General features: G+C 35.1%; 1 protein-coding gene across 7 annotated transcripts in view; it reads right to left on the bottom strand.

Moving 5' to 3' along the window:
* Positions 1 to 16,164, bottom strand: part of LOC118185097 (NAD(+) hydrolase sarm1-like) — a 137,483-nt gene that overhangs the window by 15,717 nt on the left and 105,602 nt on the right. For all 7 annotated transcript variants that reach the window (XR_004757545.2, XM_035354896.2, XM_085817407.1 and 4 more), the window contains 4 exons: positions 10,407 to 10,722; positions 6,436 to 6,821; positions 4,235 to 4,564; positions 2,909 to 3,085 (listed from right to left, as the gene is read on the bottom strand). Coding sequence is in view for 6 of the 7 variants with exons in the window: in XM_035354896.2 (XP_035210787.1) it covers positions 2,909 to 3,085; positions 4,235 to 4,564; positions 6,436 to 6,821; positions 10,407 to 10,722 (1,209 nt within the window). In the remaining variant the exon portion in view is untranslated. The remainder of the gene's footprint in view (positions 1 to 2,908; positions 3,086 to 4,234; positions 4,565 to 6,435; positions 6,822 to 10,406; positions 10,723 to 16,164) is intronic.

Below are 16,164 nucleotides of genomic sequence, written 5' to 3'. Positions count from 1 at the left end.
AGCTTTAGTAATCATGAGGAGTTGGAGACGCTGAATAGAATTGAGTTTCCTTCTCAGGTTTCCATTGAGATGAATACCCCATGCTGAAGACCCGTACAAAATCACCCTCGCTGTTATTGTACGATACCAGATCTTCAACATGTCTGGTCTAATGCCCCAATACATGCCAGTAGTTCGTCTCATGTTATTGGTAAGAGATACTACTTTCTGGTGTATATGATGCAAATGTGGAATCCAGTTGAGGCGGTTGTCTATGATGACACCTAGATATTTCAACTGGGAAACAAGCATATAAAGGACTACAAAGTTGAGAAGAAATCTGTTTATCCTGCACTGTCTGTGGTGAACGTTTAATTAGTGGTCAATACACCTCGTTAACAGCGGTGGGTGATATAAACACAACTAATGGAGCTCGAACGAGGCCGCATCGTCGGCATGCGAGAGGGTGGACTTTCGTATCGAGCAACTGCAGCCCGCACGCAGCGTAATGCTATAACAATGATGCATGTTTGGAAGATATTGACAGAATCCACATGGCTGTGACGGCTCGTACAGCGTCGTCGTAGCCATGTGGCTATAGGTTGTAGCACGGCTATAGGTGGTTGTGTTGTCTAGCTTCACGGTTCGTCGCCATCTGCTGCAGCATGAACTACGTGCAAGGGTTTCTCTACGCAGGATTCCCATATTGTTAAATCATAGACGACTTCGACTTCAATGGACAAGGCAACACAGTAGCGTGCCCTGTGGCAACAAGTTGTTTTCTCCGATGAATCTCGCTACAATCTGGAGTACGTTGATGGAAGAGTACGCGTCAGACGTTACAGAGGAGAATGTCTGCTCCCACAGTGTATTATCTAGCGTTATACGGCCCAAACGCTTGGCATCATGGTGAGGGAAGCTATTGGATATAATTGTCGATCTCGTATAATGCAGATTGCCGGTAACCTCAACAGTGATCGCTATATAAGCGAAGTTGTGGAGCCAGAGGTCCTCTTAATTGTTCCGCACATTCCGGGCGTTGTATTTCAGCAGGATAATGCTCATGAACACGTTTCTCAGACTGCACAAGCCATCTTTAGGGCATAACAGTTTTCGCTTCTTCCATGGCTTGCTTATTCTCTGGATATGTCGCCCACTGAGCATGTCTGGAATTTCATCGTTCGGCGACTCGCTCGTACAGCTGATGGGACACACACTAAGACTGAACCTTGGCGTCAACCTTGAAGCCATATGGAATGCTATTCGCCAGGATTACATTCAGAACCTGTACGATTCAATGCCATGACTTATACAGGCACTCATTGCTCAGCGTGGCGGACATACAAAGTACTGATTTCCGACGTTAGTTTTGTTCTTTTTATTTTGTAAATTTGATCGTTTATTACTACTATCAATAAAATATGGAGAATAAATTTCCTTCATTTCCGACAATTCCTTCATGGTGTTGCATGTTTCACAAACATTAGTGTATTTCTAGACCATCATAGTTAATTTGCTTTTAGAGAAACTCAAAGCTAAATATCGTACACAAAGTCTTATGAGTCGCAGAAAAAGGTATTCAAATCATTATATATGATCGTCCATTCATCGATAGACATGTGTTAATGATTTAGTGTTAATTGCAAGTGTTTATCAAGATAAATGGCTGAAGGAACTGGTATACGCTGAAGTTTGTGGGTGCACAAAGCCCACATGTAAGATCTTAGAATGAACTTTTTCAGAGTTCGCTGGGCATCAATACGCGGCTAAAATTAGGGATTATGGCAAATGTATTTACCGTTATAGAGTTGTGTACACAGAAGTCTGTGCTATTCTCTAGTTTAATAAGCTGCGGTTACTGGGTACAGTATTTGTTCCGCGAAGTCCATAACTAATAAATACAATAGATTAAACTGCGCAGAAATTTTCCACTATTTTATACTATATAATCAACAGTTTTTCTTTTCTTATCAGCATCTTATTTTAATTTGTTATTCAAGCAAACTGAAAAAAAAATTAAGGTAGGAAATAAGGTAGGAATAAATAGGAAAATATAGTAAAAATGGTTTCGCGAGTATGAGTATTTAAGAAAACAGTTATACACGGCATTGTAACTTTAGAATAAAGTGACAGAAATAATATTAAAATTGAATCGAATATAAAACTTAATACATTAGCTTATGTATTTTAATTTAATAGTTAATTCGATTATTATTTAATAAATTAGCTTATGTTATTTTTATAAATTCCTTTGTTTATGATATTTTTATAATAAATAGAACATTAAGAATTTAATTAGAAAATAACGTTTTTAAAAAATGGTGTTTTCAATTTTTACATTCTTAATTGAACATTCTTTTAGGAAGGATAATTCTTTTTACGAAAGATAATCATTCTTCAATCTGTAATAAAAAAAGAAAAAGGCATTTCAATGAATAAAAAACAAATAAAAGTTTAATAAAAGATTTTGATGCAATTCTTTTCAAAACTTAATATTTGAGTTGGACTTCTCGAACTAATTTGTCATTTTCTCATTTTCAAATTTCCAAACCGGTTTAAAAAGTTTTTTTGGGAGAAGCATTGTACAAAGTAGTATCAGATACTAGTGAAATTTAAATTATCTATCAGTTATGACAACAAGTGAACGAAACTTGAAAAACGTTTTAGAAAGAACAGTTCGATACGTTATTTTTATTATCAGTAATGAAAGTAAATAATTTCAGTATTAGAAGTGATATTCTTATGAAAGAAAACATAATTTTTGAGAAACTTCGATCAATAAGAATTCTATGATATTAAAAATGAAAATGGTTTGATACCTGATAACCATTTTACTTGGACTCATTTGAAAAGAACGAAAACTCTATTTAAATATTAATAACAGTACCCATATCATTTCAAGTGCTGTGTTTATTAAGTGTATTCCTACCTGTTTTACCCACTCGACAACATCTTCGACTGTCCACAAAGGCACTTGTTGGGACAACTTATGGGGCACGGGTTCTCCTATGAGTTGCAGAGCTTGTGCTGCATATTTAGAGGCAAGAGCATTTGGAGAACTAGCAACGTTCTTCAGACAGTTGATTACCCCAATCTCACGGAACAGCTGAAAAACAATAAAGACTAACATCAATTTCCCATGATGTTTTTTCGCAAACATACAAAATATTTCATGCAAGGAAAAAATTCTCTGATATATATAAATGGATATTTTTTAATTGATTATTAAACATATTTTCTAGAAATAATGGTTTCGCAGATCCGAGGCTTTGCATGATGCTGAAGATATGCTTCGTTAATGCATTTGGTTTTAACAAATCGTTAAAGAAAGCTTTTCCCGCGATGATAAGAAATAGAGTTCAATTCTTAAACTATTATGGAAAATTACCAATATGATATACAGATCTCTAAAATTTAATTTAAACATACTTATATTTTTAGGGATTTTACATAACTGGAATCCCGCAGTGCCTTAACACTAATTCACAGGTACGAGAATTTTAAATAAGGGCTAATGTCTTTTTCTAACAGCAATTTAGATCAAAAACAGAGGGATAGACAAAGAGATCGTCAAGGAAAAATATTCTGCAGCATTTGGCTTGAAAAACGGCACTTAAGTACAAGCCTCCTTAAAACCTGCCCTTGGCCTGGGTCTTTTGGCTCTCTTCGGCAATCAGGTTCTGTACAATATCATTTAAAACTTAAGAAATAACTTCTAGAGATTCACAATTTTGTAGTTGTTCATCACTTTTTTTGTACCGAAGTAACTAAAAGTGCATCACATTCCAGCTGTTCAATATACAAAAGTACCACTTGTCATTTATGCGAAGTATATCAGAAATATTGTCTGAATTTTCTGCTATCTTGTTGTACTCTAATAAAAATTTCATGAATTGTAAGAAAACTGCGTTGTTAAGTTAATCACGGACAGCGCAAAATTTCGCTCAATGGTAACTCGGATGATCTGAATTTTACATTTACAGTGATTTTATTTTACAAATTACATGCTAAATTTCTTCGGAAAAAAAGAGACATATTAAATGAAAATATGATATCTAACCACTGATCAGGGCCAGCGCCAGATCCAGTGCAAGCTGTGCCGGCTGCACCAGGTGATACGTATTAGAAGCAGCAAAGTTTTTGACATTTAGGAAGACATTGGGTGGCAAAAAGGCCTAGCACTGGCTGTGCCATTGATTAAAATGATCAGTGAGAGATTTGAAATTTTATCCAATGCTAACAGCTTGCAACTTACACTTGTATTTCCTTGTCGCTTTTTTATGCCAGCTTCCATGGCAAAATGGAAAGCTGCTAAACTTCTGGCTTCTTCTCTTTTGCTATTGAGGACGGGTATTAGTTTCAATAGCCAAGTCTTGGATTGTCCATGTACATGAGCAACGGTACTTTGAGCGAACTCAGCTGGAGAATGAGTAGTAATAAAGGGCTCGACGAGGTCTAGTGTTCCGGACCTCAATACTGCGGCTTCAATTTCTTTGTTAGCAACAAGTGTTGCAATGGCCAGGCATGCATAATATTTGATGTTGTCGTCCGTATGAAAAGCAAGTGGAAACAGCCATTCTGGTACCTATGGAAGAATAAGGAAAAGAGATAATAATATATATTGGCAAGATAATTAAAGAATTAAGAAATATTTTGAAAACATGTAAAATGTTACTTTATTTATATTATCTCTATACATAATATACTTTTTAAATAGAGCAACGCAGTTCTCTCTCTCCTTCCAGCAAATAATATTTGTAATATAATATTTGATTACGAATAGCGCGACCTTAATTGGCCCTTTGTCATAACACCTAGATCCGTCTAATCGTGGCATCAACTAGAAAATAAGCTTTGGAGTGGAGTAAAATAAAAAGCTGTGATTTGAGAAATGTTTCCACAACTTCCGCCTCTGTATTTCTAATTATTATACTTTCTGACAGTCTAAATCCCGATCTCTTGAAAGTACTTATAAAAAAGGAAAGAAAAATAAATATGCATTGCTCTGTTAAAATTAAAAAGAACTTTTTTTTTGTTTTCACATAATAAAAATAAGAAGATTATGTGCTTAGTTGTAGAACTTATGTAAATAAAAATCAATTTCGTTGCTTTAATTTAAGTGGACTGATGTCGGTTACAATTTAGATAAGTAAAAAAAAAAAAAAAAAAAAAATCATTGATTGGGTTTTTCCCCACCTTAATCTCTCTCTCTTTTTTTTTTTTTTTTTTTCTTTTTAGCTCAAGAGAACGTTAGCCCGAATGGGCTACTACTAGCGACAAAATGGGATTCTGGCACTGTAAATGGCTGTATAATTTTTCAAATTCTTGCCACCAAATATTATCGCCTGTATTATTTTTAAAGAAATTAAGTAATGAAGAATCTGCATGTATTATGCATGTTATATGTTATATATTTTGTATGCAATATGTGCCTCGCATTCTGGGAAAAAAAAACATTATCTGGAGCCATCAAATTTTGAATAACGTAGACCTCCACCCGAAAATGTGTATTTACATCAACGAATTTTGAATTTCGAATTTTATATTTCATATTTTGTAAAACTTTAAAATAAATTTTTGATTAACAAACTCAACTATTTGAAAGCCAGCAGTGGCAGAACTGTAAGGGAAAAAAAAAAAAAAATTATCTCCATCGCATGAGACTGCATATCAGAAAATCTGAAGATATGCTTTTTTAGCTGTAGAATTGAATTCTATGTGACATAAATGCAAAGAATATTATATTTAATAAATAAAGTTAACACACAGAACGTTAATAATAAAAATACAGAGAAAAGGTTTTGCATGACAACTTACTAAGAAAACTGAACATTGGTTTGATGAAATGAGAAAAGACTGAATAAAACAGAAAAATGTTTGCCAACATTTTGAATTCTAAACATATGTTATTATGCTGCTTTTAAAATTTTTGTTATTTTACTGTCGAATTATATATGGCGTAAATGCAAAGAAAATGCTGCTTAATAATAATAATAAAAAAAAGATAAAAAGAAATGGGCTGACAGGAGTGAGTGTAACAGCAGATTGGTAGATTGCGAGCTTAGCGAGAGCGTAAAAAACCTTAACAAATCCTTTTGGACGAAAGTTAAAATCTGAACTCTTTGAGATTATTTTTTTCTTTTTCTTTTCTTTCTTTTTTAAATAAATTATTTTTATTTTTTTAACTACAATAGTAACTGAAATAAAATTCAATAATCGAAAATAAATGTTTTCTTTCCTGAATTACAGTAAATACATATTTGAGATACAGAAAAACTGAAATCCTCGGTATCTAGTTTTTCCAGAGATTCGAATGAGCTGTGATTCCAGTCAGTCCGAATATCTGGCATTCTGTTATAGTTTTTAAAGCGCTCTCAGGGGTAAACTGAAACTATTTCCCCATGTTTTTAAGCTTGTTGAGTTTTGTATTTCAGTTAGGAGTTTTAAAATACTTACTTTGTGTTGTATCATGGCCTCCTGGTTTTCATGGCCCCCATGTAATGACAGGTTTGCCAAAGCTGCGGCACAGTGCCTCAATGTTTCAATATCCATGTTCCTGCACTCGTAGAGGATGGCAGATAGGCCACCCAGACGAATCACCTCATCACAAGTGTGTTCTTCTGTCTTGAAAAGGTGCTCCAGAATGCCTGCCCCGACTCGAGTTTTCTCAACGCAAGGAGATGTGGAACATTCGCATGCTACTTGGACAACAGTTGAGAGATCTTTCGTGGCAATGTAAGAACGGACATCAGTAGTCAGCGTTTGTTCCAGTAAACGTGCACTTTCAAATTTAATGGCGTCATCCTCAGAAGTGAAGTTGTTAAGCAGCAGTTCAATGCCACCTGTAAAAGAGCAATCGAGCGTCATCAGTGTTTTATATCTACTAGAATTCCTTTACAAATGCTGAAAATTGGCGCATGGCGTAATGAGAAAGAATGCCAGACTCAACAATCTCAAGTACTTGATGCCATATTTATTATAAATTTCTTGATTAGTCCAAGTAAAATTATATCTTTTCCGAAAACAAATAAGTCGCTTCTTTATGATTATAAATGAAATCGCACTATAATCACGGTTTAATTTGCTATAATAATAATTTTATGATGCAATATTTTTTTACAATTTTTTTTATTTAAAAATCATCGAAACATAACACGTGAATTGAGTCATTGTTTTAATAAAAATTTGTGATGCAAAAGTTTTCCAGTGTGCATTTGTGATATCCTAAATTTCCTATATGTATTTGTGAAGAAATAATTATTTTTCCTATCCATTTTTCTTCAGAAAATAAACTTTAAAAGCCAAAAGAAACGTAAAATCTTCATATTAATTAGCCAGGTATACTTATCAGCAAATGTGTAATATTTGTCATTTCTTATTCTGTGTATGGTCACATGCAGAAATCTCTCAGTGGCATTATCTGTCACCATCTTTTATATATCCAAGCAAAAGAAGAATGAGAGTAAATGAACTTGCTATAAGTCTCTTGTACAATGAAAGAGATTAGGAGCTAGGAATAATGAAAGAGATTAAAATCTATTTAAAGAATTATACTGTACTCTGTTCTTTAGTAAACTGCGAAAATCGAGTAAATATGACGCTTATAAATTTCTCAAACACTAAGGAGATTCCTTGAAAGTACTATGCATTATCGTCAAAGTACAACGAAAAGAATACAGAAATTAATTTCATTAATGGAAGAAAAGTAAAGTTAAACAATTAAAAAACTGAGGTGTTTGAAATAAAATTGCTCAACAAATTGGGAAGATACTTAATCATTTAAAAGGCTCAAGGAAATGGAGTTTGCTAATTGGGTGATTTCTTTGGCTAACATTGGTAGAAGATATCTGAATTTCGATCAATGCTGAACGAAGGATATTTAAAAATTTTCATTTTCTCAACTTAGATTTCATATCTTTTAATGCGGACTTTTTAAGCCTTCCTGGTTTGACCGATGTACAGGGCATTCCAAACTACCACTATAATAAACATTCTAAAAGATCCCGCTTAAAATATTGCAAGGGAAAATATTTTCTATTTTTCGAATTAAAGTACATTTTGGAGATTACAAATACAAAAGTCCTTGTTATATCACTTCCGCTAATGTAAATTCTACCACAGAGACATTATTATCGTTTATTAATATATAAATGAAGTTATCTGGTCGTATGCCTCACAAAACAAACATGATTAGAGAACGGGAAAAGAAGTAACACCAAGCGAATATTTACATACACTCTATAACATACGTAGCGACACACCAGGAAGGTCCGAATGAGACGCAATTGCGTATATCCATACTTTAAAAGAGAATATGAAAATTAACTTTCTGACTAACTTTCTGACTAACTGGCCAATGACTGACTAACTGGAGCTCCAGCGCATTGCAACGGAGCACCAGGATGATGTATAAAACAGAAAACAGAGGACATTCCAATGCTAAGTCATAACTTCCATGCGAATGTTATTCCTTTGACTCACATGAACTATACCAGTGCCAGATTTGCGAAAAGGATGATCTGTCACCATTTGAGAAAGGACGTGCAATTGGATTAAAGGAGGAAGGGTGGTCAAATCGCAGGATAGCTAGGTATTTGGGTCGGAGTGACTCAAAGACGTTGGCAGTTCATTCATCACCTTTCGAAAGTGTTGGCAGGACTGACAGAACCGTGGTCATACAGAGCGTCAAGAATGTAGAGGTCGACCAAGAGTGAATTTGCAGTATGCTGGGCGCATTCGATCTGGAATCTCACGGTTTGGAGTTGAACTATTTTCAACAATGAGACTCACTTCGAAATAAGCCCCGATGACCAGCGAAGACATAGCTTAAGATGACCAGGACAGCGTTGGGATACTCGCCTGACTGTCATTCGCTGCACGAATTGACAACCAAGAGTTGTGGCATGAAAGGGACATTTGATTTGATATCTGAACCCTTTTGGTAGTAACGACAGTACGTCGATGTCAGTCTACGTCCCGTAGTGTTGACCTTTCCTCCTGGCTGACATTTAAGCAGGATAACACCCGGGTGCATACATCGTGCCTTTCTACTGTTTGTCTTCGTGCTTCTCCAACACTTCTCTATCCGATGCAATCTCCAGTTCTTTTCCCAATAGAACACCTTTAAAATCTGATGAACAGGAGTTTCTGACCGTTCCTGGCTCGCGCTGATCTAATTAGCCAGGAAGAAATAGCGTATGAGGTAAGCAATCTTACAGGAGGTCATCTGATAAACCTATGAGTCAATGTACAACCGGATAAAAGATTGTAGAGCTAGAGGTGGGCCAACGCATTACTGATTTTTTTTTCTCTTGTAGCTATATTTTTCTAAATAAAGTATTAAATTCGTATATCGCTTTCAATATATGTACACCCCATCTACCTATTTTTGTCCTAATCGGATAACACCTTCTTGGTGTGCTGCTTTTTATGTTATAGGGTTTATGCTGAACTACTTAATTAAACTGAAAAACTGCCAGCATGTCTAGGCAATACTGTAGACTGGAATTATAGCCATTGACCAAATAACTGAGCTCATATTACGCTGGTGCTCTGGTTTGCAGTTTTTATAGATATAGGTTATATAATACACAACTATTACTGGAGGAATCCCTAAGTTTCAAAGTGGAAGACAGAAGTTCTACAGTAGCAAAACTCAGTTTTATTCTATATAATTATTATCTATTTATAATTTCAGCAGTGAGTCGAGAATCTGCACTGCCGAAAATTAATATATGAAAATCTTGATGCATATATCTCCGAAATGCTAAGTCCAAGTTACGAATGGAAAAATAGTTTTCTCAGTGGAATCGTAGAATATGTTTATTTTAGGGAAGAATCTGAATACCTTGTATAATAGGTCCATATCATAAATTTACTACCATCCTCTAAATACTACTTTATTTGAGCAAATGAACTTATGTAAAATAAGTTCAATTCCATTTTATTGATAAGTTTTCGGTTTCCTGTAGAATTAGAATTAGCTTTATTAGTTTTGTTGAGAAGAAAATAACGGTATTATAGTACTAATTTAAAGTGAGAATGGCATTTCTTAACGCAAGTAGAAAATCTTTTTCAAAGGCTTAATCTATGATATGAAGTTAGAAACCCCTGTGTATCGAAACAGCTATTAAGTAGAAGAGTTCTGACGAACAGCCAAACCAGAAGAGTAAATGTGATGTCTCGGTAAATGTAAGAGTAAAATACAGTCGTCTTTTGTGTAGTAAAATGATAGGATGGGAAGAGGGACATTGAGAAAGGTTTTCGTATTAAATGGCTAGCTGAAAAGTAAATTGAATGGCAAGATGATTTTAGTTCTTAAAAGATAATACTCTAATTAAATTATTTTTATTGTTACAAAAGCTATATTATGAAAAAAGGGTAAATTGCCATGTTTTAATTGCCATCGATGTAAGAAATGCACTTACCTTTATTCAGGAGGCTTTTACAGAGACTAGATCCCAAGTCATAACCTACAGTGCTGACAGCCCAAGATTTTCTTATGAGGTCATTCATCAAGTAGAGTGTATCCAGCTCTTCTTTCTTACAGATCGCATTTTTCAGGTTATCGATGAGAGCATCCATACGTGCTATCACGCGACCCATAGCCAGCTCCTGATCAGGAGATTCAACAGCTTTCGCTAATAAGTCAAAATCATCCTGAAGCTTATCTGCTTTTGGTGCCTGAGGAGGTCGATTAGAGCCCGTCTTGGAGGTAGGACTATTTTTAGATCGCTGAAAAACCTGAAAACGTATTATAAATGCAATATTTTGCTGTTTTACAATCTCAGTAAAAGGGATAAATATTAATAGAATTATTTATTCAGCAAAATGTATTAGCAAGTATCTCTAAAGCAGTGGTTCTCAACCTTTTGACTAATGCGTACCATCTAAACTAAAATTGAAAAACTTTAGTATCATCACTACATTTTACAATGATTATTTTTCGGTTTCTCGACAGAAATATTAAAACAAATGTATTTTGCCAATTGCACAACCTATTCGCTATCTGTATTAAACATGCATACATAAAAAATATTAAATTAAAAATTGGTTACCATATGAATTATCAAAATTTAAGTTATAATACTTACATAAATTGCTATAAATTACGTTGTAATTCTAAATTTTAGTGTAAAAATTTGGGCCTGTTTAAGAGAGATCAATTTCTTTATGTCTGGTCTTATTTCACTCAGTTTTAACCGTAAAATTAGAATCCACTTTTAATTTTGTTTTGTATTTATTTTTAAAGTACACAATGGAAGAAAATCCTTGTTCCCACAAAAAGGCTGTGGGAAAAAGAAAGGAAAATTTAATAGCTTTATGTGAAATGCCTTTAAATTCCTTTTTTTTTCCGGTTCATATAAAAGTTAACAAGTGTATTATTTTTGAAATCTTCAGTTAGATACTTCAGTCTTCAGTTAGTGTTCGAGCACATGAAATTTCTAAATTTCTATCAACAGCTCTTTTTCTTCTCCATTTAAAATTTCAGGTACGTTTGAACAAAGTGGAAATGGTGTATATTTTCCTTTTCACAATCCTCGGGAAACTATATGTTGAAATTATCTATCAATGAAGAACAATGATTTTTTAGGTCGACTGCTAATTCTTCTTTTATTTTCAAATTATTTCCGATTGAAAAATTTTCTAAAGTAGTAAAAAACTTCAAATATTATTAATCAATTCTTTGATTCTCAGCCCGAGTTTTTTTATCATTGTATTTAATTACTCTAATGATAAACAAGTTAACACTTTGTCCTTGTAATCCTAAATTTAATTCATTTATCTTTCCAAAAATATCGACTAAATATGCTAAACGCGTCAACCCTGATTCACTAAATAAACATTTTTCTAATTCAAGTTTTGAAAGACAGAGGAAAATTTGAATTTCTGATCAAAAGACGGTTCAAAAAGACGGTTTAAAACTTTGCCTCTCGATAACCCCCTTACTTTGGAATGTAATCAAAGCGTTTGATGCTTACTGCCCGTCTCAAGACATGAAATCATAAATATTCTTGAAGCTCGGATTTTAATAAAATTAACAATTTTCACAGCTTGATTCAAAACGATTTTCAGGTTTTCCGGGATTGTTTTGGCTACTAAAGCTTCACGGTGAATGAAGCAGTGAGTAAATTTACATTCAGGTGAGACTTTCTTTATTTGAAAAATAACACCGGAATGTTTTCCTGTTAAAGCCCGAGCTCCATCACTCCACACGGCAATGCAAGTATTCCAAAGAATATCATTCTTAGACATAAAACTGTAAATTATATTTAAAATTTCATTTTCAGTTGTTCTATTATCAGGTTCATTGTTCCGTCTTACTTTCTTCGGGAACATGCAAGGACCTGACTCGGAACAGAGAGCTTACTAAAGCTATGTTCAATAACTGTGGGAAGTAGACAGGATACACAAGAAGGGTATACAAAACCCTTTATTTTTCTCTATTTACAATAACTTCCGTACTTCGGAATACAAAGACCCACTACTTCTGGTCTAAACGTAAAAATATAAAAATAAAACTAAACTCTTAACTTTGAAATAATAAACGTGGAAGATTGGCCTTATATTAACAGGAAGCCGTATGTAGTACAGAGAACTGTGAACACTACAATACGTTTAAAGTTATCAAGAGGATTAAACCTCTGGCCTGGAAGGCAACCAGCAACTGAGTAAAACTCCTAAGGTAAGCGGCCTGCTTCGACTAACTGCTTCCTCTCTCTCGCTTGGCAAAAAGCCACAACTTAAATACTTGGCGTTCGCCAGACAAACTTTGCATAAATACGTTAACGCTTATAATTCTGGCCGGAAGTAGAAAATAAGAAGTGATAGTAAAGATTTAAAATAAAATAAACGTTAGTAAAACTTAAGATCCTTACATACTTCCCGCCAGAGTTAATTAGTTTGAAACTGAGGTCTAAAACGACCTTGTTGAAAACTTTTAGCTCTAGAATCTAACGCGAGGCCAATCTTTTACAAACATTTTTCGCTAGAAACTAGAAATTTAAAAGAAAGAAATTTGTTTTTACAATAGCAGCTCCCAGGACACGCAATTTTTTCATCTATACTGCATCTAAACAGGAGCTTTTTTCAAATCTGGTTCCTTCCAGAGATCTGGAAGGAAAACTAGTTTAATGAAATGTTACACAATTAAATGGCAAGTAACATATATAATTATATTTCTCTTAACATTCTTATTTCATTCATGACTATTTTAATTATCTCCCCCGTGCTCTCTGACATGTGTTGTAAAAGAACACCAAACACGAATGTGTTTATGTCTACGTGTTCAACACTTCCTCCTACAATCAAAGCACTAACGTGTTAAAAATTCAACATACCAAGACCTCGTAACACACCCTAACTTCAACTCTAAACCCTGAGGTACTATTCTCAAAGTGGCTAATTCTGAAGTGTAGCGTCAGAGAGCCTAACTATATTCATTCAACCTTTAACACATATTCACCATGATTTGGTCTTTTTACAGTCACACGAATAACAAATTTTTAACATTACTTTCACTTTTACCATATCACGGTATTTCTTAATATTTGAAATAACAGTTCCCATTGTATATAAGAACATATTAACATGCCGTTAATTTTACGCATTTGACAACATACATTAGTAGTACATTGTTAACTTCTATTCTTTTCAAAGCAAGTGCAAATTCTTTCTACACTGAAATACTACATTTCAAAAAGTCTTTCAGACTAAAACTTCTTTCTTGCCAGAAAGTTTTAAATAAAATTTATACAATAACTTTTATAATATTTAGGTATTTACACATCGCTATTATACATCAACTTTAGTTTTACGCGCGAGTAATTGAAAAACATACTACCAAAATCGGTAACAACTCATTTCTCGCCCTTTTGGCGATAAAGGTAGACCTCGCATGAGGTAAAACTTCTTGAAATCTGCCACTTGCAGTAAGAATGAAAGATTAACTTAAGTTTTCAAAGTAACATAAAATTTTACTTATTTTTGTGATATTCGGACATTCTTTTCTGAGCCCAGTCCTGGAAAGTAGCGTAGATTCTAGTTTGATTTATCTTCCTTCTTGTGCGGGCTCGCCCTTCATTGCCTTCCTCTAGAAGCTTTCTTATTCCTCCAGTTCGGTCACCCTTAAATACCTTCTTTTTCGCCTCTCCTTGTGGTCTTGGCCGTTTGATGGCAGCTGGTCTTGGCGGAACCGGGAAATTTCTTTCGCGTTCCTGCTTGGACCTCGTTGCTGGCCGTTCAAATTTTCCTTGTACCTTTTCCTCCGCCGCTGGTGGCCCTTCCGCAGTTCGGCGACATTTGCTGCGGAGAGTCCTGTCGGATGAGTAGATCTTCCGTTTTAGAGCCGGGTTATAGTTGCCGTCATTTCTCCTGGCTCTCTTTGCATACGTCGTCCTTCTCCCTTCTTCATTCTGGGGGTGTTCGTGAGCTCTCTTTTCTGGACGGTGGAACGGCTTCTTTTTCTTGCTACCTTCAATTTTCCCGCGGGGAAACTTTCTTTTCACTTGCTCCTGCCTCTTAATGGCTTGCCCTTGTACTTGTCGTTGTTCCACCTCTGGAGCTTGTGCCTGCGGTGTCTGCCGTGCCGGATCCTGCAAAACATCTTTGAAAATTTGCATTTTATTACGATCATAGTAGGGTTTGATTTGATCAATATTTGCGGAGCAGGTTTCACCATTCTTGGCTTTTAACACTACTACAGCGTGAGTTATTTTTTCTGTGACATATTGTCCTTCAAATCGTGGAAAAAATTTGGCAGTTTTATCTTCTGGTGCTGAAGAAAGTGAATGCTTAATTTTTAATACTTCATCCCCTACTTTATAAGTTACTCCCCGTCGTTTCAAGTCGTAATACAGCTTTTGTTTTCTCTGTGCTACTTCCGTATTCTTTTTTGCTTCTTTAATTAGTTTTTCTATATCACCCATTTTAAATTCTGGGGCTGTTTGTTGCACATAAAATAATTTATCTAACGGCGTTAAAATCTTTCTGCCTAAAAATAACTCAGGAGTTTTGCCCGTTGTATCATGTTTTGCGGTCCTAAGGGCGAAAGCAAATTCATTGACATAGTTCTCCCAGCTTTTATGAAAATTGTTAACATAACTACGGATAATTTTCACTATATTTCTATTCACCCGTTCCGCTATATTTGATTGCGGCCAATACGGGACCATTTTTAAATGACGTATGCCCAGTTTTTGGCACATGTCTTCAAATACATTACTTACAAATTGAGGACCATTATCCGATATAACTTTTAGGGGCGCTCCGTATTTTAAAATATATTTATTTAAAATAGAATCAGTAACTAATTTCGCGGAGGCTCGTTTTAAGGGAACAATTTCGGTCCACTTACTAAAATGATCAACCATAACAAGGAGATAGCGACTTTTATTTAACTGACTTTTTGGGAAAGGGCCCAATAAATCGATGCCAATTATTTCATTTGGAAATTCGGATTTAATACTATTTAGAAACCCGGCCGGGCGGAAATTAATATAATTAACTGCTTGACATGTTGGGCAGGACTGGACATACGCCCTTGTTAACTTTTGCAGTTCAGGAAAATAGACTGCCTCGCGTACGCGTTGGATAGTTTTCCGAATACCAGCATGAGAAGCTAAAGGGCTGTCATGCAACTCCTGCAGGATATTTAATCTAAGACTAGCTGGGATAGCAGGTCGAAATTCGTTGTTGGAATTCGTAGTTTTTGTATAAAATAATAGACCATCTATTAGTTCGTAATGGGCCGCCCTATTTCTTATCGCCACAAGATCTTGGTGGCTAAAATTTTCAGGATCCTTTAAATACTCATGAATGCTTCCAAACTCAGGATCCTTACCCAGTTCCGTTATTACAGTTTCTCGGGAATTTATTGTACATGCTGTGAGCATTGCCACCTTTACGGTATTACCTTCTTCATCTATTTTAATTCTGGATAGGGCATCTGCTACGATATTTTCCTTTCCGGGGGTATGCTTGATTACCAGATTATATTCTTGTAGCTTGAGTGCCCATCTTATTAACCTTGGGGATAAGTTTTTACCTGAGTACAATCTAGTTACCGCCGCATGATCAGAGTACACTGTTATTGGCGCGTTCCCAAAATAGACTCGGAACTTTTGCACTGCTAACAGAACTGCAAGTGCCTCTCTCTCGGTCGCGGAATAGTTTCTTTGTGTTTGA

Source organism: Stegodyphus dumicola, chromosome 5 (genome assembly GCF_044657685.1).
Source record: "Stegodyphus dumicola isolate Sdum_Otavi_A_Nest chromosome 5, ASM4465768v1".
Classification (NCBI taxonomy): domain Eukaryota; kingdom Metazoa; phylum Arthropoda; class Arachnida; order Araneae; family Eresidae; genus Stegodyphus; species Stegodyphus dumicola.
The sequence above is the reverse complement of the archived record's forward strand: the minus strand, read 5'-3'. Positions and strand labels throughout refer to the sequence as shown.